This window comes from Lampetra fluviatilis, chromosome 3 (assembly GCF_964198595.1).
Source record: "Lampetra fluviatilis chromosome 3, kcLamFluv1.1, whole genome shotgun sequence".
Lineage (NCBI taxonomy): Eukaryota > Metazoa > Chordata > Hyperoartia > Petromyzontiformes > Petromyzontidae > Lampetra > Lampetra fluviatilis.
In genome coordinates this window covers 4,655,277-4,681,593 of record NC_136277.1, presented here as the reverse complement: position 1 = coordinate 4,681,593, position 26,317 = coordinate 4,655,277, and the positions used below count along the sequence as shown (strand labels likewise).

The 26,317-nt window shown below is 49.4% G+C and overlaps 1 protein-coding gene across 3 annotated transcripts in view; it reads left to right on the top strand.

The window, feature by feature from the left end:
• The window catches only part of LOC144951786 (uncharacterized), a 225,781-nt gene that overhangs the window by 15,389 nt on the left and 184,075 nt on the right, over positions 1 to 26,317 (top strand). For 2 of the 3 annotated variants that reach the window (XM_078882163.1, XM_078882164.1), the window contains exons 2-3: positions 2,304 to 2,375; positions 3,466 to 3,532. In XM_078882163.1, the coding sequence (XP_078738289.1) occupies positions 2,366 to 2,375; positions 3,466 to 3,532 (77 nt within the window). In that variant the 5' untranslated portion in view covers positions 2,304 to 2,365. Of the gene's footprint in view, positions 1 to 979; positions 1,122 to 2,303; positions 2,376 to 3,465; positions 3,533 to 26,317 lie in introns of those variants that run through there. The other variant, XM_078882165.1, reaches the window with a different exon arrangement.

Sequence of the window (26,317 nt, the reverse complement as noted above, 5' to 3'; positions counted from 1 at the left end):
CAGTGTTAACACAGCCACCAATCCTCCACACTACACACTCCATGTACCATACACCACACAGTGTAAACACACCCAGCATCACACCACACTACACACACCATGTACCATACAACAGTGTAAACACACCCATCATCACTCCACACTACACACACCATGCACCATACACCACACAGTGTAAACACACTCATCATCACACCACACAGTGTAAACACATCCATAATCACTCCACACTACACACACCATGTACCATACACCACACAGTGTAAACACACCCATCATCACTCCACACACCATGTACCATACACCACACAGTGTAAACACACCCATCATCACTCCACACAACACACACCATGTACCATACACCACAGTGTAAATACACCCATCATCACTCCACACAACACACACCATGTACCATACACCACAGTGTAAACACACCCATTATCACCCCACACTACACACACCATGTACCATACACCACACAGTGTAGACACAGCCATCACAACACCACACTACACACACCATGTACCATACAACACACATTGTAAACACACCCATCATCACTCCACACTACACACACCATGCACCATACACCACACAGTGTAAACACACTCATCATCACACCACACAGTGTAAACACACCCATAATCACTCCACACTACACACACCATATACCATACAGTGTAGACACAGCCATCACAACACCACACTACACCACACTACACACACCATGTACCATACACCACACAGTGTAAACACACCCATCATCAAACCCAACAACTTCGTCAATGATGCTTCCTTAAAATAAAATATATAATAGGCGACGTTTCGGGCAATATCCCTTCACTGCACAAACACCACCAGACCACGTGGCCAGCCCGGGTGCTGCCCCAGCCCCGCGTCCCAGCCTGGAAAGCCCCTGGCAGGGAGCCAAGCGAAGTGAAACTCCCCGCCCCACTCGCACCTCCCCATCTCACTGGGCGAGAGACGCTCACTCAGCGGTGAGGATAGAAGCGGAGAGCGAGCCAGAGCTCAGGAGAGAGTCGCCCGCACTGAGCTCATCGCTGCGTCGCCTGCAGACGCCGGGACAGGAGCAGCAGGAGCCGCTGCTGCTGCTGAGAGAGGTGAGAGAGCTCTGAGTAGTTCATGGTCGGGGTTGACCGAAACGTCAAACCCGGTGGCCGCTTGTGCGCTGCGCGACTTTGAGATCTGCGCCTGAATGGTTGGGGCAGGAAGAGCTCCGCTGGCAATCTTAGCGGTGACATTCGGGAAGGTAACGCATCTCTCAACCAGTACCTCTCTCTCACAACCAGTACTTCTCTCTCACAACCAGTACCTCTCTCACAACCAGTACCTCTCACACACAACCAGTACCTCTCTCACAACCAGTACCTCTCTCTCAAAACCAGTACCTCTCTCACAACCAGTACCTCTCTCACACAACCAGTACCTCTCTCTCACAACCAGTACCTCTCTCTCACAACCAGTACCTCTCTCTCACAACCAGTACCTCTCTCTCACAACCAGTACCTCTCTCTCTCACAACCAGTACCTCTCTCTCACAACCAGTACCTCTCTCACAGCCTCGTATCGATGATTACTCGCTCGTTGCTATTCTCGTGGTGATGTCGAAGTCAACACTGAAGCCAGGTGAGAGACGGGGGGGCTCAGAGAGCAGGACGAGCTGGGGCAGTGCATTGTCTCCGCGCCACAGGGGGGCGTCTCGCTCTGGCCGGGCTCTGCGCTCGCTCCCGTGCTAGAGAACGCGCCTCGTCCTCTCGCTTCTTTCTTCATCGCCAACGATCGGACAAATCGCCAGGGCGATGTCTCTCAGCCTTTTCATCAACACGGGGATCTGGCTCATGGCCTATGGGTGGTCATAATGTGGTCAAACCTGCTGACAGTACCGACTCAGTTATAACTGTGTCGCGATTGTTAAACTTGTGGCCTTTATTTATCCAATGCGACTATTGCTGTGTTTAGTAAGAGTCATGGGGGTGTCTGTAGTTAGGTGTGGAGGCTGTTGTACAAGTGTGGTGATTTAGACGAGGTCGTTGTAATCCTGAGAGGTTCGCTGGGTCTTTAACGTCCACGCGAGAGTAGACCACGCTGGGGTGGTCGCGCCTGCGTTGAGCTCGGCAAGAGGAGCGTGGAGTGGGCGGCGGAGTGGCCGAGAGGGAACTCTGCTGAGGCCGCGCGCCTCCCAAGACTCATGTCTTTGCAGAGGATCATAACCCATAACTCAACTGTTCCTCCCTCACTGAGCTTTGTTTTTGTCCCACCGATCTCCTTCTCTGTTCCCACAGTGCTGTGAGGAGGAACCCGTTCCATCGTTGACGGTAACACTGCGAGCTGAGCACGTGGAGCCATGGCTACAGGTTCGTTTAAGAGCCGGGGCCTGGGGACACATGAGCCCTGACCTCAGCACCAGGATCATGGGGTCACGGGGTCATGGGGCTCAGCCTCCTCACTCCAACCCCGTGACTCTACCCTCGCCTTTACACGCAGCATGTAAACATATAGCCTGTTTGTGCACGGTCCTGTAAACCTATTGGCCTTGTTCATGCGTAGCCTGTGCGAGTGCATGACCCTGTGAATAATTTATGGCCTTCTCTCTTAGTAGCCATGAGTTATCTCACAGGCATATGAATTACATCACATTGTTATTTTCACATGACATAAAACAGATTTAGTGTCTAATCATGGGAGCCACACACACGCTGAATCTGCACTCACAGGCATTGCTAGGCACCCTGACAGACGCTGAACGCCCCTCAGCTCCCTCGGCGCTGGGCTCAGTGTGGCGCTTACAACCCGCTCGGCAACTCGCGAGGCATCTAGAGCAGTGCCACACATCTTGCTATGGGTGGAGTTCTTGCTCCCTCCGTGTGGGGCGCACTGCTCGCAGGGTCAGGGGGGGTTGCGCTCTTGCTGCTCTCCTGTGGCTCCCGCGTCCCGGCGCTACGCAGCGCATGGCAGTGATGCCCACTGGGAGGCATAGGGCGGATGTGACCACTTCACCTGGGCATGCACGTATCCCCATACTGCACATGACTTGGGAATAGCATTGAAGAGTGCCTCTAGTCCCTTGGCATTTAACAGAAACTGTTATGCTGAGCTCTAAGTGCCCTTATCTAAAAGCCTTGTGTCTTGTAACTGATGCCTCACTGTGACTCTCAGCCACTTAGGCATTGGCAGTCAGTGCCATGGCAAAAACACACTCAGATTCAGTAAGCTGAAAGTTCAAATTTAATAGGTGTTTAATAGAGCACATTACCTAATTAAATTGAGTACTGTTTTTAGGGAAGACATTTGTTAGGCCTCTGCCATGGAAATTTGGAATTTCCACTATCGGCTCAGGGTCCCCAGTAGAGGGCAGTGCGATCCCAGTAATCCGGCTTGAGTCAATGGACTCGAGTGTGGCCCGAGTAATCCCTAACAATCCCGCTTGTGCTGCTGCCGTGACAGATGAGAGATTCAAGAAGAAGAAGGAGCAGGTGCAGACTCTACTGGACGATGTAAAGAAGCTCTCCAGGTCAGAAGAACTTTTCACTTTAACTTAAGGGTTCAATTTGATATCATTTCAGTGTTTACAGTGAGAATTGCAGTTTCCATTATAACCACAGAAATTAATGCATTCTGAGCAGTTGGGCAGAGCGTGAGCTAAAGTCATACGATGCAGCGTGTTGGCAAGCAAAAGAGATAGTTAATTGAGAAGATAGCCAGGGTCGAGGTAAGAATAGTGCCAAAGCTGATAGAGTAACATTGAGAGAGATGCAGGGAAGGTGTGGGGACACCAGGGTAGACACTGGGAAACTCAGAGATACAGGAAAGAAAATAAGAGACACAGGGAGAGATGTGGAGAGAAGTGGCGAACAGGGAGAGACGCAGGGCATGGGGAGAGACATGGGGACAGAGAGAGATGCACAGGAACAGGGAGAGACGTGTGGGGACACAGAAAGGGATGAGGAAGGACCCAGGAATAAACAAGCGGGGACACGCAATGAGACGTGTGAGGAAACGGCAAGAGATGCCAAAGCATGCAGAGAGATTTGGGGATACGAAGCGATATGCGCGGGGACATGGAGTGAGAAGTGCAGGGACACAGGGATAGACGTTAGCACACAGGGAAAGATGCACGGGGACATAGCGAGGAGAACACAGGAGTAGTGTGCACAGGGGGAAACACGGGGACATTGAGACATGGGGAGAGAAAGATGAAGAATGAAGAGAAGTGAAAAAGATGGGGGAGTCAATAGGAGAATGCAGAGAAGTGAGTCGTGGTGACACGAGTTATACCGGATTTTGTGGGGAATTAGATCTTTTGCTGTTCGAGCAGTGCAGATGATTGATTTCAGGGCATGTGTGCAAGTTGAGTTGTGCAGGTTGGAATGCTTTTGGAAAGCAGACCTTGATATTAAAAGTAAGGTACCAATCTGCCGATAGAAGAATGTTTTTAATTAGTGTGTGCTAACTGGTATGACATGTTTTATAAGCATGGTCATTAGCAAAATGTATGAATCCTGAAAAGTTTGCAAGGAAGCATGGAGAAATCCATGCTTGGAATTATACTGAGAGGTACAAAGGGAAACACATGGATTAAGGTTAATGACATTCAAATTGTTCAAAAAAGTAAATAGGCTCGGGCAGGACACATCACTTGAGATGATGTAAAATCGTCAAGAGTAATGATAAAGTGGCAGCTAAAGAATGGAACTCATCAGAAAGGATATCCACAGGATATGGAGCAATAAAATCAGCTTGTGTGCAGGTGCTAGGTCCGTTTCAAGACACTGAGAGAGACACTAAATACACATACAGATAGACCAAGATAAGGCTAGACTCAGATGGAAAAAGATAAACCAAGATAGCTTCCATTTCTTCTTAACTTATTTTCCTGATAATTAAAATAATTATCTACAAATTGTAAATGTTACATGTAGCATGGCCTAGAATATAGGAATTAAACATGTAAGTAGCATTACCTATGTAGAGAGTCCACCAGACGAAGATTGAGGGTAGACACTTTTCTTTGTTTTCCGTGGGTTCACGCCGCACGCGGGTCCACTTACCTCTGTTCCTCTCCCAGAAGTTCCCACGATCGCCCCACCTCTCCCGATGACTTCACCTCTCTCTCCTTTTCCTCGTGACGTCATCCTGATAATGTACCCTTAGATCGCGCGAGTATTTCTACCCTCAGATCATGTATCAGCACTACATCTAGAACACAACATTAAAGCTTGAACTAACTCTGACACAGGCATGTCTCGCTTAACGAGCGTTCTTTATACGATAATTAGCGATAACGAGCAATTTGAATTTAGACCAATTTGTTTGCAGAACGAGCAAAGTTTCGCGTAACGAGCAGAGATGGATTTATCGAATGCGGTGGGGTGGGACCACGGCCCACAATTGTTTACCAGCTGTCCCGTGTTGCTTGATTCGCATTGTGGAGGAGAGGGGTCCCGTGGTGGCACTGTAATGGGTAAGCCATGGGTGGTGGAGGAGCAGTGGGTGGCGGTGTTAATTGCAGATGTTGAGGATAGGCACCTGCAAGCACTGTGGTTCTTCATGTGTATTTAATGTTTTATTACTTTATTTTAAAATTACAATTTTCATTTCTCAAGTGAAAAAATGGGTTCATGAGTTGAACATTTTGGGGTTGAACCGTAACTCAGCCTTTAAAAGTGTAGTCAGAGGGAAAACGATGATTTTCGTATCACGAATTTCGGTTAACGAGCATTTTTTGCGTAACAAGCATGAAAGCACAGTACACAACACAAATGCATAGCCTCCACCAAATGCATTGTTTTTTTGGGAAAATTTAAGCCATTTTCAAGCCACATCTATTTATCTCTGTGACTTTGTCTATTAATATATATCTAGCTATGTATTTGTGCGTATCTATCTGTTTCTGTGACTAAGTGCAGCCAAATCATAACTTTCAGTCTTGTGCCGAGCTCCGTGTACAGCGGTGCCAATAAAAAACCATGGCAAGTGTGTGATATTGTGTTTATAACCAGGGAATCGAACCTTTTAATTTTTTGGTGTGGTTTGGGTGCACCCATGGCCATCCCTCAGCCATCGGGTGTGCCAAATATGCGACCGCCCAAGGTGCCACGATCAAGGGTGGGGCACCAAAATCAAAGTCTTTCTTCCTTCTCGGCGGTTGCCAAATTGTCATATGTAAGGTGAATATGTTAAGAACTGATAAACTGATAAATTGTTAGATTCGATGTTCATCAGCTTGCACAGAAAATAGAAAACAATTTAAACAGAGGGACTGTTTCCTATGCACAATGCTCTGGTGGGTTAATGGAGTTATTAAGTCAAATTAACTACACTCTGACACAACGACCATTCTCCACAAAGTGGCGGTGATGTAATCACGGTGCTTGTGCCAGGTGAGGTGCACTTTGAGGCCACTTAAAGCGTCTAAAGCTCGCTGCTCGCAGGTCACTGGACAGATCCAATTTTCATGAGTTTAATGCCTGAGATGACTGGCAAATGCACCATCTGTGCTCCCCACTGTACCAGCTTGCTGCATTTTAGCTGCCCAGCAATCTACTCGTTGTTGTGAACGTTGCTGTTGTTGGAGGGCAACTACCTGTAACTGCCCAATAACTTTCTTCTGAAGCCTCCTCCACAAAGGCCAATCTTGACACCGCTGGTACCAGTCTTCGGCAAATCCACTCAGCTTCGCAACCACCTATACCACATCAGCCCATGTCTTCTCTTGCCTGTGCCACGTCCATTTAGTTCCCTTATTTGGCCAAACAGAAGCTGCTTGGCCGTGCAGTGGCTGGGCATGCGAGCTACATGACTCAGCCAATGCAGCCTAGCCTGCCGGAGGAGCTCACTGGGGAGACTGTGTCCAGCTCGTTCAAGGATCTATGAACGCCTCACACAATCTAATCTGGTTAAACCCAAGATAGATCGTAAACAGGCCAGCCTGAATGTTTGAAACCAACACAGATGTTCCTTGAACGGACTCCTCATAACTGTGGCCGAGAAGACCTGAAGCTTCGTGTGGAGTGACAGGCCAGGGATCTACCACACAGCATTACACATAAGCACACTACTCAGGTATGGAAACTTCTCCACTCTCTCCACAACTCCCCCAGACACATACGTATACAGTAAGTAATAATTGAACACAGTAGATACGTTCCTGAAAAGTGCCGCGTTAAGTGAAAACAATTTCCCCATTAATAATGTAACGATAAAGTTTGGCGAGTTACGATGAACACAAAGACAGTAAGATGGTTGGACAAATAACTTTAGAGTACGCTGCTGTGTTACTGTATAATTCCGCATACTGAATAATACCGGTCAGCCGTACAGCTCAATAACGTATTTCATCATCGATGTCTGGAACCACGTTACAATGGGCGCGTTCCACATTATAATGGTGCGCATTTCGTGTTGTAACTGGCACGTTTCACAAAAAGTGTTTCATTATGGAAGAACTGCATTTGATCAAAAACGTTGTGAATACACTTGAAGCGGGAACCTACCATATGTAGACATACCACACGAGTTGTCCTGGTAAGATAATTGTATTGTTCCATTCAACACCAACATGAATGAAGTCTTGTTATTGACATCCTGTTTTTTATTCCCCCGGAGGCTAGGGGCTCCGGGGGAAGAAACTCTCTTCCTCTCCTCTTTATTTATACATCTGGGCATGGTCCCTGGTCCCCTACATTCAACCCTGGCCGCACGACCTCTACACATGTGAAGTATGGGAAATGACGGCAGGAAACTCCTTGACGGGTAACACACTTCTTTTATTAAATCTTCGCTTATCTCGATACAACGTGTGGTCTCTATTCTTCCGAGTACGGTCACCCAACACCGGTACAACTCGTAACCTCTATTCTTCTTATAACACACTGTACTTGACTCGTGTAGACTCCAGGCCTCTGGCTACACACACCTCACTCGTCTCGTGTAGACTCGTCTCGTGTAGACCCTATGCCTCTGGCTACACACACATCCCTCGTCTCGTGTAGACTCTTCTCGTGTAGACTCGTCTCGTGTAGACTCGTCTCGTGTAGACCCTATGCCTCTGGCTACACCCACATCACTCGTCTCGTGTAGACTCGTCTCGTGTAGACTCGTCTCGTGTAGACCCTATGCCTCTGGCTACACACTCTGCATGCTGACACTGCATGCTCACCCTACACGCCGCCTCTGGGTTACACAGAGTCCCGGTCCTCACAGGACAGCGGGACTAGGTACCGCAGGGCCCTATTTCTTCCTCCCGTCTTCAGTCTTCGCTGGTTACACTCTCCCCGTGCGTCTGTGCGCATCCCCTTATATAGTCCCTCCTCCCGGGAGACGGAGCGGATGCGGACCTCGATGCGAGCATCGCTTCTTAGTGGACCAATCACAACGCGCTATCTCTACGATCCTCTTTTCCCCAACGCGTGTTTCCACTCACCAACCAATCACGCCGCGCTGCCACCCGATCACTCCCACACCAGCGCGTCACCGGCACCCAGCCAATCAGCACCACACAACCCACGATCCCGCGCTGACCCCTGATCCCTCACCGTCAGCGCGCGTCACCACACACACATCCAATCACGACGCGCTGGCACCTGATCGCTACCCCAGCGCGTATCACCACTACATCACCCCCCCCCACATAGCTCGCAGCCGTCCCGGCTGCTAACCAACAACCTCCCACATCGTTAACACAACAAAACCCCCCAGTGTGCCCCGTAACACAGCAACAACAACACAACAGCAACCTATGTACAATTTGACAATTAACACAAGAAAAGTTAACAATACCACACACAACACCTTATAAGAAGCTATATACAGCCCGACGAACAACATAATAAAATCGATTTCTAGAAAATGAACGCGCCCAGCGTCTCTGCAACCAACGCAGTGACGAGGCGCTCCCACTGCCTCGACTCCTCACGTGGCAGGTCAAACAAAGTAGCGCGACCTGGCGCGAGTCCGTCTGGCCGGTCCGTCATATGGGACGGGACACTGACGACCGTCCGGCGGCTCCGGCTGCTCTAGACGGCGTGGAACGGGCCTGAAAGGGCCGGCCCCGCCGCGAAGATCCGGCCGCCGGTGGTCGGCAGCTGTCAGTTCCGAGACACCTGGGAGCAGATCAGGCGGAGACATGTGAGGATCAGGCAGAGACATTTCCCCCTTAGGGTCGTCGGTCACGTCACATGCTCGGCCCTCACGACACGATGGGAGGCCATATGGAGGCGAGAACGGTTTCAGTCGGGAGGGGTGGACGTACCACCGTCGTTTTCCCCATTTTATCTGAACGCACTGGGGCCGTGCAACGCGCACGACCTCCACGGGCCCCCGCCATGGCCTCAACAATTTAGGCGACGTAGCCAAGGGTGCCTGAGGGCAATGCAGCCAGGCCCTGTCACCAGGTTTCCATTCGTGCACGGACACCTTCCGTGCCCGCATCCGTTCATTAGCAATTTGGCGAGCCCGCGAATTAAGCCGTGCGGCCTCCCTTGCCTCTGTCAGCTTGTGAATATTGAATTTAATGTGTTCTGCCAATTTAGAATTAGTTCGTGGAGCGGACAGGCCAAGCTGCGTTTCCATGGGCGGGTCGGCTTCCCGACCGTACATCAAATAGAATGGGGAAAAACCCGTCGCTGCATGGGGGGCCATTCTATACGCGGCAAGGACCCCCGGGACCTGCAGGTCCCAATCTACATGTGCCTCACACACCTGCTGGCACAGCATAGAAGTCAAAGTCCTGTGAAGTCTCTCCACCATCCCGTCTGTCTGCGGGTGGTACGGGGAGGTACGCACCTTTTTGGTACCCAACAGATCGCACACCTCTTGCAACAATTTACTCGAAATTTTTTTACCTTGGTCGGTCAGCAAGCGTTCGGGAGCCCCCTTGTCCAGGACATAGCCCTGGACAAAGGCGTCCGTCACGGCCGCTGCCGACTGGTTGGCGAGAGGCCACGCCATAGGCCACCGGGTGAAATACTCGACCCCCACCAACAGGTATTTATTCCCTCTAGGCGTGACTGGAAAAGGCCCCAGAATATCGAGAGCAACGAGCTCGTTAGTGCGCGAGACCTGAATAGATTGCAGCGGTGGATTAGCTGGCACGGGCGGTGGTTTCCGTCTGGCGCACTCAACGCACCCCTTCAGAATATTTACCACGTCACTCCCCATTCCTGGCCAATAATAGTCACGCTGAAGCAGGGCAAGCGTTTTGTTTACTCCCAAATGCAAGAGGCGTTCGTGTGCGGCCAAAACAACTTCCCCCCTTACAGCAGAAGGTACCACCAGCGCATGCCGCCGGGACAAACTGTCCCATCTCATCAACATGCCCTGTTTAAGTACATAGGAGCCAGTTCGCTCCTGGTCCTCCTTAGCAGGGAGCTGTCCGCCATTTGGAGGCGGCCCCACTCCCCCAGCGACAGTGAGAGCAGCGAGTCCCGATCCTGAGAGGTAGCGGGGACATCCCCGATTGGCGCGCCCGCAGTCGCAGCCAATGCCCCCTTATCTTCCACACCCGGCGGTTTACAGCGCGCCGATCCCGATAGACACGCACATTTCTGACAAGGCAACAATCGCGACAGGGCATCGGCATTTGTGTGTCGCAACCCCTTACGGTATGTGGTCGTGAACTGATAGTCTTGGAGAACTTCCAACCACCGTGACAATTGGCCCGAGGGTTGGGCGACCTTCAATGAATACTGTAGCGCCGCGTGGTCCGTCCGGACCGTAAAGTGACGACCATAGAGATACGGTCTGAACTGTTGTACAAAAAAAACAATGGCGAGCAGTTCACGACGGGTGACGCAGTAGCGCTACTCCGCCGGAGACAACACCCTGCTACCATAAGCGACCACCCTTTCGACTCTTCCAACGACCTGGGACAGTACCCCCCCAATGCCCGTGTTGCTAGCATCCGTGTCTAGCAAGAAGGGACTCGCAAAATCCGGATAACGCAAGGGTGGGGCACCCACCAAGGCGTCCCGGAGGGCGCAGAACGCGGCCTCCTCTTCCGGTCCCCATTTGAACTTCACACCCTTCGCCGTTAGAGCGTGCAAGGGTTTTGCAATAGTGGCGAAGTGCTCAACGAATCGGCGGTAATACGAGGCAAACCCGATGAAACTACGCACGTCTGCAACTGACGTGGGTGTCGGCCATGAACTGACACAGTCCGTCTTCGCGGGATCGGTAGAGATCCCCGAAGAGTCGACAATGTGACCCAAGTATCTAACGGACTTACGAAAAAGGTGGCATTTGGCCGGTTTAAATTTCAATTTAGCCGATCGCATTCGCAAGAACACCCCTCTCAATCGCTGGAGGTGTTCCTCAAATGTTTTACTGAAAACAATGACATCGTCAAGGTAAATCAAGCACGTCTCCCATTGCAAGCCCGACAAAACCAACTCCATAAGGCGCTGAAACGTCGCTGGAGAGGAGTGAAGTCCCATCGGTAACCGGTTAAACTGGAACAGGCCCCCTGGAGTCCGGAATGCTGTCTTAGGTTTAGACTCTTCGTCGAGTGGCAACTGCCAGAATCCCGATAACAAATCAAGAGTCGAAAAATATCGCGCACCAGACAATGCATCGAGGGACTCGTCCATCCTGGGGAGCGGATACGCGTCAGCCACAGAGATCTTATTCAGGCGACGGAAATCTACGCAAAATCGCAAGGACCCGTCTTGCTTCTTAACCAGCACAATAGGTGCTCCCCACGGACTGGAGGAAGGCGAAATAATGTCGGCTTCAAGCATATCGTTAACGGCCGACTGAACATGTTCCTTTTCAGCAGGACTCAGCCGGAAGGGATTTAACCTGACCGGTGCCGCATCGCCCGTGTCAATGTGGTGGCGTAACAAATCCGTACACCCAATGTCATATTTATGTTTACTGAACACATCAGAAAATTCCATTAGTAACCCACGCAGCGCACCCAACTGCACCCCTGACAAATCGTCCGAGCCCGCACACAGCGAATGGACCCATTCAAGGTCCTCCCTCGGTTCAATGTTCTGCGTGGGGCTCGGATCAACGTGCGCAACCAGCCGCTCCTCCGCAGGAACCCGCGCCGCGTGAGCCAGCACGGTACCCTGCTGAATGACGGCTGGCCGCGATCCAGCGTTTAAAACCATCACAAACGGATCCTTGTCCGCCCGAACCAAAGTGTGAGCCACCGACAAATCGACCCCCCCGACAGCCCTGTTAGAAGGACCCAAAAGCATGCCTTGTTCCGAAGTCCCCTCCACCCATGGTTTCCGCAACCGGAGGGGAATTAACATCTGTGAACCCGGGGGCACGTGCACGGTCTGCGTCGCCAATGCTTGTATCGTGGCGCACGCCGTCCGAATCTCAGTAGGGCTCGTCAAAAATGAAATACGGCGACCCGAAGGTAGTTCAATGCAACGCTGATCGATTAGAATTTTAATGGGCATCTTAGCCAAAAAATCAGTGCCCAATAGACAAGGAACCGCCAAAGAAGACGAAACGAAAACGGGTCCCGACAATTTGATATCTCCAATGCAAATGGACGCCCTAATCTGACCGATAATGCCCAACGATCCCCCATTTGCGGCGAAATATGGCACATCCACTGGGAGCAGCGGACGGCACTGGACGGGGAGAATGTTATAAATGAGGTCAGATATAATAGTCGCCGACGCCCCCGTGTCCACCAATACCCTGACCTCTACCCCATCAATAGAACCCGCAACGACGGATGAACCCGCTGAAGCAGCCACAATTCTATGCCCCAACTCCGACCACTCAATGTCTCTTCGGTCCCGGCCGAACCCCCCTCGCCGAACCGAATCCCCGAACCCTAACCGGCCCTCTTCCGTCGCCCCGCGACGGCCCATGCGTGTCGAGTGTGTGGGCCGAGCATGTGAGGTGCCGCGACTTGCCGGGGTTTGTAGGGATGCCTTGGGGCCTTGGTCGTCGTCCAGCCGAGATCCCATGGCGCGCTGACGGGGAGCGCGGCAACCGGACGCCACGTGGCCCCGGAGGCCGCAGTTGTAGCACGTGATGAGGGTCGTCGGTGATCTCGGTTGCTCCAGCTTGCGGGCCGATCGCAGAGGCGACCGACCCCCCGACCTCCAGTCCCCCGGTCGTCCCGCGGTGAACGCCTCCTCTCGCGGACTGACGACTTGGGGTTCGATGATCACCGGACCCGGAGCTGAGGCCACGGCAGCGTTGCAGACGACCCCCTGTTTGCGTTGAAGGGCCTCGTACGCTTGTATACTCGTAGCGACCCGTAAGGAAGAAATGTCGATCTCGTCGGCCGTGTTGATGGGGACCCCCAGGTCCTGCGCCAACTTAAGCAGCTGCTCCAAAACCATCGCATCCTGGCCCTCCTCGTCCATCCGAGGGAATGCAGCATCGGCGAGAGCCAGCAACGCCGTGCGATAGGCAAGCGCGGTCTCCGTGTCCGCCTTCCGTCTCGCATAAAAATGATGGCGGCACGCCGAGGGAGGTCCGTAGACCCTGGCCATGAGACCCAGTGCTGCCTTAAGCGTGGAGCGGTCCGACCTCCGAGCTGACATGAAGGCCGCGAGCGCGTTGTCGTCCAACATGGCAGGCAGTGCCCGCAGCGCCGTAGCATCGGACCAGGCAGACATCTCCTGATGCGCCAAAAACCTGCGCTGAAACTGGCCCCAGTCCCCTCCATCCGCCTTGAAGGCTGACAATGCGGGGAGGCGCTGTTGCAAAATGAAGTCGTCCTCCGCGTCGTGGTTCCTTCCCGCCGCCCCGTCGGTGTGTAAGATGGCGGCCCCAATGGCGGACGACTGATGGCGGTCCACAGCGCGCGTCGATGACGTAAGAGGGCGCGCTTGGAGAACCGCCGCCACGTGGCGGTCGCCGTTCCCGCCAAAAGTCGACGCCGATGAAATGGCGGGAATCGCCAAGTCATTTTGGCGGGAATCTGCGGGGCGACCCTGTAGAATGTCCGCCGCCGTCTCCGCTCCAGCCGACGAGCTGATTTCCGCCAGGATGGACGCGGCGGCGAGCAGCAGCTCCGCCAGACGAGAGTGCGCCTCCCGGAGCACGGCCTCGGTCCCCCGTCGCTCCTCCGGCTCCGCCGGCGGATCCTGCAGCGTGGGCCATTCTTCGTCCTCACCGCCCGACGGCAGCTGGCCCGGGTCGTCAAGGTTGTCCTCGCGGTCAATCCCGTGGGTCCGATTGGTCTTCCTTGTATCCATGCTTGGAAGACAGTTTCACTTCTGACACCAGTTGAAGTATGGGAAATGACGGCAGGAAGCTCCTTGATGGGTAACACACTTCTTTTATTAAATCTTCACTTATCTCGATACAACGTGTGGTCTCTATTCTTCCGAGTACGGTCACCCGACACCGGTACAACTCGTAACCTCTATTCTTCTTATAACACACTGTACTTGACTCGTGTAGACTCCAGGCCTCTGGCTACACACACCTCACTCGTCTCGTGTAGACTCGTCTCGTGTAGACCCTATGCCTCTGGCTACACACACATCCCTCGTCTCGTGTAGACTCTTCTCGTGTAGACTCGTCTCGTGTAGACTCGTCTCGTGTAGACCCTATGCCTCTGGCTACACCCACATCACTCGTCTCGTGTAGACTCGTCTCGTGTAGACTCGTCTCGTGTAGACCCTATGCCTCTGGCTACACACTCTGCATGCTGACACTGCATGCTCACCCTACACGCCGCCTCTGGGTTACACAGAGTCCCGGTCCTCACAGGACAGCGGGACTAGGTACCGCAGGGCCCTATCTCTTCCTCCCGTCTTCAGTCTTCGCTGGTTACACTCTCCCCGTGCGTCTGTGCGCATCCCCTTATATAGTCCCTCCTCCCGGGAGACGGAGCGGATGCGGACCTCGATGCGAGCATCGCTTCTTAGTGGACCAATCACAACGCGCTATCTCTACGATCCTCTTTTCCCCAACCCGTGTTTCCACTCACCAACCAATCACGCCGCGCTGCCACCCGATCACTCCCACACCAGCGCGTCACCGGCACCCAGCCAATCAGCACCACACAACCCACGATCCCGCGCTGACCCCTGATCCCTCACCGTCAGCGCGCGTCACCGCACACACATCCAATCACGACGCGCTGGCACCTGATCGCTACCCCAGCGCGTATCACCACTACACATGTATTCATGCACACTGATCCATGGAAATACACATACAAAACATATACAGTTGATCATTGATTATCCGGCGCACGATTTTCCGGTCTTGGGCCGATCCCGCAAAACCGCTCCATTCCGTCGGTCAGCACCATGTGCATGACAAAAAAGTAGCTATATAGACAGTCCCCAGGTTACAGAAGGGTAAAGTTCCTGAGAACGATCCGTAACCCAAATATTCCGTATGTCGAAAACTGAAGAATTTCCCCCCAAAATCAACGATAAAATCCCATAGCCGGAAATAGTTGTGCCTCCCCTACCCGATTACTAGTTGGTTCTCTCTCGGTACCGTATCACGCTGTCATCCATTTTCTATCGCTACCTGCATCGTATTGCTGTACATAGACTGCACTTCCTATGATTCTTCATTTCATCGAATATATACCCGAATACCACCCATAATGAAATTAATGGAACGTATTCTGTATCCAATTTTTTACGAATTCCACGAAATATTTTTTATATTATTTGTTAACAGAAAGCAGTCACTTCCGTATGTGCATTTCCCGTGCGTTCGGCTAGGCCTAGACCTCACATACACACAAATTACACACACACAAATACAAAGGTGGAGTAGGCTCGTCTATACAAAAAATACACAGACAAAGATCCCCTGTATAGCCTTAACAGACTGTAGGGGCAAGTGCTGTTAGCGAGCAACTATGAAGGCGGGAATGATACACAAGGTGAGTGGCCAGCACCACGCCCGACCGCCTTTGTCTCTCCAGTGGCGATCTTTACACGCTGCACCAGGTACTCATTTGAGGCCGAGTCGACCTAGGGGAGGTAATTGTGGGTTCTCATTAAGCCCCTTCCAACAAGCAAGTCAGCATCGAGACTCGAGGTGAGTCTCGATGCTACTTTCTTTTATTTATGATACAATTTTTTGTTATTGTGTAGCGGCATTGTTACGCGCAACCTGTGTACTTACCTGCGTAGCAGTATTGTATGGGTTACGTACACTCACCTCTAGTGGCGACCTCAGTGTGTAGGGGGCGCAGAACAGCCAAGGGGGCTGTTGAGTGACAGGTGTACGACCCACGACTACAATAACCGTTGACCCGAGGTGAGGGGGCCAGAGCCCACTGAGGGAGGGGGCGGTGGGGGCCCAATGGTCAGACCCAGACCCTCTTGAGAGAAGGCGGTTGGGAGAGAGGAGTATATAAAAGGCAGCTCTCCCAGCGTTAGTCCGCACTCACTTCAAGACCTGAAGACATCTAGATAGCGCCCTGGGACTTCCGACCCCCGGCCCTTGTCAGGGCCAGGTCCGAACGGCCCAGTGGCGGCACCCGTTACTCTGGCAAGGTCGGGTGAACATAGCCTCCCCTAGGTCCCTTAGCGGAGGAATCCCCGATAGCAGAATATAGTGTGAGGGCACACTAAGTGTGAGGATGTATCCTCTAGGCTATCGGGTGGGAGAGGCCGTTACCTCTCCGTGTTAGGGACGCTCTTAGTCGTTAGAGCTAATAAACGGTGTTGCCTACAAAGGGAAGTCTCTGTCTACTTTGTCAACACTACAACTGCATTAAATGTGTAGTGAGTCCAACTGAATCGCAGACGTCTTTAGGAGCAGCACATTTATTTAACTAAACACAACATACACCTAGGGTGGTGACCACCCGACTAACCCGCCTACGGCGTTAACACCCTCTGTTACGCGATCCTGGTCCAGACCACAAGCTGGGTCCCGGACAGCGTGGCTGGAGGCTTCTTCAGCTTGACGTGGAAATCCTGCCTCTACAACACGAAGAACCCCGGGCCCCTCTCAGGGACCCCCTTATATCTCACCGGGCTGGGGCTGCTCCGCCTCTCGCCTCACCCACCTTCTCGATACAGATAGCCCCCGAGTTATGATGGTCTGACTTACGATATTTCGATCTTACGATGGCGATCTGACAAAATTGTAAAATATTTTAAATTTCGCGCGGCAGGCAAACGCAGCTTTAGCGATTTCATTTTAGGGTTACCACGATACGATACGTTCAATGCATGTTAAAAGTTTTTATAGCAGATAGGATTGTTTCCTGAAAAAACTTTCTATTGCAGTTCATATAGGTAGGCTAAGAATTTACCTTGTTTTTTTACTTTACATCTTACTGTGCAATACAGTATTGTAATTAATAAATGCATACAGTATATAGTTTATACAGTCCGGTACTGTAAATTGCTCTGTTCTGCTAAATTATCACCATTCTTTAAGACTCCTGGGTAGGCTAGGCCATCTTCGACTTACAATATTTTTAACTTACGATGGGGTCATCGTAACGCATTTCCATCGTAAGTAGAGGACTACCTGTATTTCTCACCCTTATCCGAAGGCTCTCTAAAGCTCTTCCCAGACCACGTGACCACCCTTTGGCCCCTTCCACCTGTGGCCCCCCTCCGGTAATGACCAGTCACATGGCCACAGGTCAACCAGAGTAGTGTTGTATATAATGGGTCTTGAAAAAAAGAAAATGAAAATGGAACAATATGTAATTATGCAGATTATTTATGCTAATTGGGAAGGTGTAATTGTATTAAGTTATGCAAGTGTATTAAATTATGCTAAAGTACGCAATTATGATAATTAGGATCTGCCTCGTTGTCTAGGGTCGTATTATCAATCGGGATAATACAATGAATTGCATGAAGTTATGCAAGTGTAATGTAAGTATGCTGATTAAGCTCAGCTTCGTTGTCTAGGGTTGTATTATCAATCAGGATAATACAATGATTCTCGCTTTTACTTTTACTGATTATGTCTTAGTGTGTTTTATTTTAGGTTTCAAAATTAAGATATCTTCGCAGGATACAGTTCTCATAATTAAGATTATTACGTATGAACTTAGGAAGGCATCACTCTAATGTGCGAACTCTTATGCTCGGAATGTCAACACAGTACTCCCGGAGATGTCCTCCTTCTAATTGATCTGTACATTTAACCCTCAATGATTACGTTTGTCAAACTGGGTAACAACAATCGGTTAATTCCTCAGAGTAAAGCGAGCATACACGGTGATGGGAAAAGTCCTTAAAATTAAATGTGACAATATTCATACAAAAAGCAATTAAGAAACATGTACCTAAGGCAAAAGTAGACCTCAATGAATTAATTTACAAGATTATGCAATTAACGAAATGTCTTGGAACAATGTTGTACGGAAATGTGCCTGTCTGTCTAGCAAATGCTTATCAATTGGCTAAGGCTTTAATAACTTCACAGGCAAGATTCAGTGATCAAAAGAAAGATTCTAACACAATAGTCTCCCTGTCTGTGGGTAGATTCGTAACATAGATGTATCTAAATGTTTAGTTTCATCAATGAATTCATTTGTACAGATTATGCAATTAACAAATAATGACTAAAATACTTCTAAATGACCGTATTCTCATAACTCAATGGGCGAAACACAAGGATAACTTTTGGAGTACTCTTATTAGTCCCGATATGTGCGTTATGTGTGTGTGTTGGTGTATCGTCTCCTTGTTCAACTCTTTGCGTTAAGCAGACGCCGAGGTGGGGCGTTTCTTGTACCAAAATTTGTTTGTTCCCTGCTGAGCGATGAGTCGTGTGTGTGTGGGTGTGTCATACACACAGCTCTCTGTCTCTCTCGCTCGGCGGCAGCTGCAGGCTCCTCCGCTGCTGGATGTGAGCGGAGTCGCCACGAACCTTGACTTTGAAGGTGCTCGATCGCGCTCGCAGGTCGCCGGGGCTGGCACTCTTGCTCGGTGCTCTCTGGCGATGCACGATTGCGCTCGCAGCGCGTCCGCTGGTCGACGGAGCCAACACTATTGCTCGGTTGCGCTGGTTATGCTTTCAATGGTGAAAGAAACAATAAAAGAACGAAAAACAAAAGACGAACTCCGCGACTCGTGGCTGCTGCTGATGCAACCCCCTATCAATGTGCCTGTCACGGGGGCAGATTCCCGGAGCCTGCCGCTCGTAGAACTCAGTTGCATGATCTGTGTCCTTGCTTATATGTGAAATTCCCTCCCCTCTGCCCGCTTTCTCACAAAGGACCGGAATTCCTTTGATTTCGCTCTTTTCTGTGGGGGCAGTTGTTTGTCCGGTGTACGTGTGTGTGTATGTTCTGATTTATTAAGCAATCTGTTAAGTCTCCCCAAAGTCTGGTTCCTGTCCCCCTCCTCAAGCCACCTCGCATCAATGGAAACAGATGCTCTAAATTGCCCCTAGGTGTTTTTCTAGTTTTTTCAACTTCTGCAATAATTGATTTGGAAGGAAGGAGGGGGGGTTCCCCCTGTCCGGTTGCGTTCTCCCTCTTCCTTCACGGTCGGGGTGTTACATTTTTGTTTCTTTCAGAGGGGCGCTGTGGCCATTGAAGTCGTGTTCTCTCGTACCGGTTGGAAGTAACAAATTATTTTTTTACCTCTTATAGCTTGATACCGTACCACTATTTGTAGTTTTAACTCTGTAAGTGACTCAAGTTATGTTTGGAGCAGTGTTTACAGTACTTCCATCGTGGTTTGGAATTCCTTCATGGTGTTTGATATTTCGAGGGGAGGTGCCCTCCTCATGTGTATGTAATTAATTGCTACCACGTGCTTCTGGAAGACAAAGGCGGTTGGGAGGTTCTCTCTATGGAACGCATTATCTTGGTTGTGTGTGATTGACCTGTTTCGGCTTTATTCTCGAGTTATATTTTGATATCTTGAGGTTGGAGATATAACTAAGTTTTGATTTAAACTTCCGTGACTGCCAGAAATAATTATTTGGTTATTTCGGTAAAGTCGCGTAGATAGAAGAATAATAATAAAAACAAGGTGAATAACATTAATATTAAAATAATATACGAGAAATAACCCACTAATGTAGATTGTAGCCTGGTTCTTAATCTGAGTGCAATCTATAATGTCAACTTATTCTTATAACCAAGCTTCGAATTTGTACTGTTGAAGTAAAAGAAACCCAAAAAAAATTGTCTGTTCGGTTCTCGCCGCCCAGAAAGAATTGTGGCGCCCGTTGCTTGTATGTGCTATGTGGCGGCCCTTGAAGCCCAGTGGAGATTTCCCCAGAATCTCATTACCCCCCCCTCTCCCCTTTCTGCACCGGAGTTTTTTTTATTACCTTTTATGGCTACTTCCTTGCCTGGTGTGGCTTGTGGAAGGCAGCTGCTGTGAGGGGTGAGGGTGGTTGTTACAATTTTTTGTGCCTCATGCTACACCCCGATTGATTATTAAAAATATATTGGCAGAATTATTCTTAATATCAATTTTGGAAAAAGGCCTATATATACAACAGTAGCATCACCTGATGTAATCCTGGCTGAGCCGACACACTCTCGCTCCCTGAAGTGGGAGCCCGCACTGCACGCTGCGCATGGTGCCATTGCGCTAACCAGCGCTCTCACAAAGCCCCACTAGGGTTGGTATTGCACCCGTGTCCGGGGTGTACGCGATGACGGTGCATCTTCTGCCATGGCCTCGCAGGCCTGGCACCACACAGTGACATTCCCAATCACTACACATGCGAATGTACAATATTCTTAATTATGAGTTTAACAATGCTTCCCTTTTTTGTTGAACTGTAAATACAGTCCATTATTGTGTTCAGACTTATGGACCATTCGACGGTCTCAGGAACGGAACTCATTCGTAAGTCGAGGACTTCCCATACACATGTAGTGACTCAACTCGGAGACAGTAATACTTGGAGGCACTTCTTTTATTTAACAAGCACCATCGGGATAACACACACCCTACGTGAGGCACACTTTTTTTTATTAAGACCGTCTATTGTCGGCGGCACTACTTAGAACAGTTGGTAGGCTGTCTGACTGTTGTATATGTTGGTTATCAAAATTTGTTATGTTGTATGCGTGCGTGGGTGAAATTATTATGTTGTATATGTGGGTTATGAATATTCAGTGAAAATAATAATAATCAAATGAAATTTGGCCAAATGTGTAATTATCCGGAAATATGTTAATTTACGTAATTATGCACATTTAATTATGCCAATTCGAGAGGTAATCGTAGTAATTATTCGAGTGGGTGTAATTATGATAATGCAAGTCGTTATGATAACCAGACCCCGCCTCGGTGACGAGGGTGGGTTATCGATCGGAATAAGGCAATTAATCGTATGCAGTTATGCAGGTGTGGTGTAAGTATGCAAGATTAACTTAGATTAACTCGGCATCGTTGTCTAGGTTCGTCTCATTCTCGCTTTAACATTCCCAGAGTGGGTATTCGTGGTTATATTTTAGGTCCACGGTTCACCCCGTTATCGCTTTAACATTTACTGAGTATGTATTAGTGTGTTTATTAAGGTCACCAAGTTCAGATCTCAACGCAGAAGCAGATCTTATGCATAGATTTCAGGAAAGAATCACACAACCACTTCTGTATTAATCAATTTATTACTAATTCAACCTCAACTATGATATAGTATGCGAACTCTCAATCCCGGAACGTCAACACGGCATCAATACAGTATCATCAACGATTGTCTGATTTCACTTTGACAACGGCACATGGATCCCGCATAACGCGATGGTTGTTAGTGAGAGAGAGAGTCGTTAAAATATGCAAATACTATGCTAAGAAAAACCTTAACGTTAATGAATGATTATACTCAATATTGTTCACGCAGTACCGCACTCCTTATTGATCATACGCAACCCTTATCACGTTGTTAGCACCTTGGGTCACGGGACAGTTGAATATTCTGTAGAGGATGCGAGTACGTGCGGCGATTATGACTGAAAGATACTTGAAAGATTATACGGCGATAAAAAAACACAATCAAAACAGTTATTATTCTTAAAGGCACCAATCTCAACAGATACATCGGCAGGTTATCTGACAACAGAATGGCTCGGAGTAAGGGCCTGCGACGGTGCTCCTTTTCCGAAGATCGTTATCTTATACCAAGTTTACTAATTGGGGACCAGATCACCTGATAAGGATCTGGTGGGCCACCACTCCCCACGTGAGCGTGGCTCGGCGGAAGGAGGTGCCAAGAATCAATTCGTATTGATGGATCTGTTGGGAATTTATGCGATTAAGAGTACAGCCCACTAAATATTAAAGATAAAAATTACGAATACACTTATAAACGACGGATGGCCATCACTCGGTCTCGTTGTGATGCCTTCACAGCCACGGATGGCTTATGGGTTCGAGTGTGTTTGAGTGGTAAGAGTTGTCTTGAATAGTCAGTGTTCGGAGTCGGTTCTTTATGTCAAACAGACGCCTGGTGGTCGTGTGGTGAGGGGGCGGTGCGCGTCATACGTATCAGTCGCTCCCCTGTCACCGTGGTGAACTGGTTCGGATGCCCGTTGATACGCTGTCGCAGTTCGGAACCCGGTCGGTAGGTGGCGCCCACAGCTCGCTCGCAGCGTGCAGTGTTGGGTCGTCGACCAGGGTGAGCACGGAGCCTCGTCGCCAAACCGCGATCCTCACCACTCCGGCGGCAGCAGAGACCTCCGACTCGGCAGAGGTTGACCCACGCAGGCCGAGTTGAGCTGTCAAGCGGGTCTTGCCCGCCTGCAGAGGAGATGGGGAGCCGCTTGAGTCGAGCCCCGAGAGCCGGCTCCGGTGAGCCGATCGAACTCGGCTGAGTCCCAGACGAGCTGAAGAGTCGAGCCGACCCGCTGGTCGCAGCTCGCTCCTGAGTCGACCCTCCCGGTCGAGCTGGTTTCCAATGCTCAGGGTCCTTTCTTTTATGCCGAAAAATCCCTTTGGATCCTGCCCACAAGGCGGGGTTTCTTTCGATTTTTGCTGTGTCAGGATCTGTCCGTAGGTAGGTGTGTCCATGTGTGTGTCCGTACGTCCGTATGTCCTTGTGTGCATCACCCACGGTATATTCCGTTGTCATACTCCCTCCATAAAATCCACGAGCAAACAATCAGATGTTACAAATTGCCTCGAAGTCGTCTCTCTGTCTGGGTGCGATATTATCTCTTGTCTGGCCTTCTTCATGAACCAAAACACAGACGTTACAAATCGTCTCATAGGCGTCTTTGTCCGTGTTGCACGACCTGGAGGGAGGGGCAACACTCCCTCCGACTCTCACCGACGCACAAAGAAATGGTTAAAAAGTTTTAACATTTGTCCCTTACCATTTCACAGTTATGATTCGGTATGTAACCTAAGGTCTGTCGTTTCCCATCGTGGTGCTTGACTCAAGTGGAGGTGTTTCCCCGAGCGTATACACACTCCTATCCCGCGCTGCGGGGATACAAAGACGGCCGGGATCTTCCTTTCTCTCCGACCCTGGGTTTAACATCGCTCTTTTATTATGTATTTTATATTCGACCTGGTGGTGATTCATCCCGTTATCCTGGCTTTTCCATAAGTTTTACTTTTGTCTTTTCATGCATATGCTTATTATTATTAATTTATTTCCGATATCTTAGGTTAAGGGGTAAGTTTCTTGATCCTAGGAATTCGTATTCTTTGGTGTCTGCATGGTTATATAAGCGGAATATAGTTTACGGTGAATAGCGTTAACATTGATGTTATGTACGATATTATGTATTGTGATGTCTTTAACTTAACTTGTTTGTCAGGGCTTTACTGACATGAAGTTGCATTTCATAGCCCCGCAGTCTTTGCCCCACCCTATCTCTGCTCGCCGTTGTTGTTGCTGTCCAGCTGACGCCGTTAACTCAAGGCCTCATTAATTTCCGTCACTCCTTGTAGGTGAGGGCGGTTGAAACTTGGAGTCAGTTCTGGTTTTTGTCTGCCTGCTTCTTCTTGTGTCCCCTGACCCCAGGAGTTATTATTTCTACTTTTATGGCCTGTCGAAGCCCGACTCGCTGTTGCTGGGCTGGTGGGTCGCTGGGTTGGTGTCGTTCCCGGCTTTTTGCTTACGTTTGCAGTTCGCCGTGCTCTTAATTTCCTTCCCTCTTCAACCTTATATCGACTATTCGCTCCTGTCTGGGTGCGATTCAATTTTGACTTAGGAAGGTTCTGATTGTCATATGCTTCGGGTCGAGTTGTATAGATGGAAATAACATTTCATATTGACTTAATGATGGTGATGGTTCAGTAGGCGTAACTTGTGGCCTGGTTTAATTGGAGTGGGTGTGAATATCAATAACTTTAGCCTACCCTGTTGTTAAATTCCGACTTTAACGTTACTTTAATAGCAATACAGAATAATTGAGCTTTTTGTCTTAACTAGGCGAACGCGAACTTCGGGTGACCCCCGCAGCCTTGTTGTTCAGCTGAGTCTGCATCCTTGAGAGATATACAACACTCTTATTCTCGTCTCACTGTGGCCCTCCAACCTTCTGCTCTGGGAGTGTTATTCTTAATTTCAGGTCAAAGGCCCCCTCACGTTCAGACGTGCAGGGTTGTTTAAATCAGCTCCCTCCCCTGTGCACACAGCCTTGAGCTGACCCACTTCGTTTGACCACTCACCCTGGATTTAATAATTTAATTCCTTGGCCTTTTTGGGTTTATCTTTGCTCCCTCAGCTGCAGGAGGACAAGGCGTATTTCTACCTCCTCCCTGTGTGCACGTGTTCCAACTAGCTCGGAATCCCTAAACACACAATCAGTGATGATTCCTGGCTTTCTGTGGTTTTGATTTAGACAAAGGCGCCTCTGCTTCCTTCCATTGCCTTTGAGTTGACACTGCCCTATTATTCGCCCATGTGCTGAGGTCATAGAATTCGTTTTGACTTCAGTAATATTAACATTCAGTATTGGATTAGCAAATGGGCAATGGTTCATTGATGTAGCTCGCAGCCTGGTCTCCAATTTGAGCGAGCGCGAGGATCGATAATTTAGCCTACTCTGTTGTTGAATTTCGAATTTTGACGTTACTTTAAAACCATGCAGGATGGTTGGGCTTTTTGCCTTAACTATGTCTGGCTGACTCTCCCACTGTCTCTGCCGCCTGCACGGGTGACATGTGCCCGTTCATCAGGCCTTATCTTTCCTTGAAGCAAGGTTGCAAATTCTGCCATCCTAGCCCTCCTCCAGTTCATTACTTAACAACACCTGGTGTTTTGCAGTTTGCTGCGCTTTGGTGTGTTTTCATTCATTATAAAAACAAGTAAAAAGATAATATATAAAAATATCAATTTTGGAAGAAGGGGTTAGTATACAACATGACTAACCGCGCCCTGGGATGGTGAAGACGGAGACGACGACGAGGAGATGGTGATGACGACGAGATGGTGACGATGATGAACTTGAGCAGCACGACGGGGATCCCACTTCCAGCAACAGCCACGAGGTCCCGCACAGGGCCCCTCTTATACTGTCAGCATGGCCTTGCTCCGCCCCGGCCATGCCCCCTTTCTGGAACCTACTAGCGGGTTCCCCGGGCTTCCCGATTGGCCCCTTCTGTGACCTTTCCCCTAGATGTCCCCCTCCCGTATAAATCATGGCTTGCTGACATGAGTGCTGCCGTACACCACAGTTCCCCTTTTTCGCCAGCGCTATGCCACTACACACATAAACATCTCCCCATATAGTCTTAAATTGACTTGTGGCAAGTGCTGTTATATACGAAGTTTTAAAATTGTAAAACGTACCAAATGATGTCATGTAATATTTCGTTTAACTAAATTAAGTAATAGAATAATAATAAAAGATAAAGTGAATACAAATAATCAAGAAGATAGTTATAAACTCAGCAATCATTCGACAGATGTCATCAACCACTTTGGGTCATGACTTGATTTGTGTTTTCTTGTCAACCTCCACCGCCAGCCGTGTGGGTATATGGAACGAGGCGCAAATGATTGCCTGGCAGCCCCTTTTGATTGGTGTAGACCCACTGCATTGCCATTGCTTTATCCTACATTAACATTAGCTGCCCCGCTCATGCTGCTGACACACTTGGGCTACGCCCATCTCTAAACCTTTATATAGTTTTCCTTTAGAGGCTATGTCCCCTTTTCTCGATGACAACTGATTGTGTTGCGATCGAAACGTCATGGTTTTTGTTTTTATTTATATATTTTTTATTTTTAGACTGCTACGCTCACCGAGGTTAAGAACCATTTTCTTGGTTCTTTCGGTAAAGTCACATAGAAGGGAAATAATAAAATAATGAAAATAAAACATAATAAAATAAGATTCTCACGATGTTTCGGCCACAACACAAGCAGCCGTCCTCAGGTGAAGAACAGCATAGTAGGACAGCGCTGTTCTTCACCTGTCCTTTGCATTGCACTCTCATAC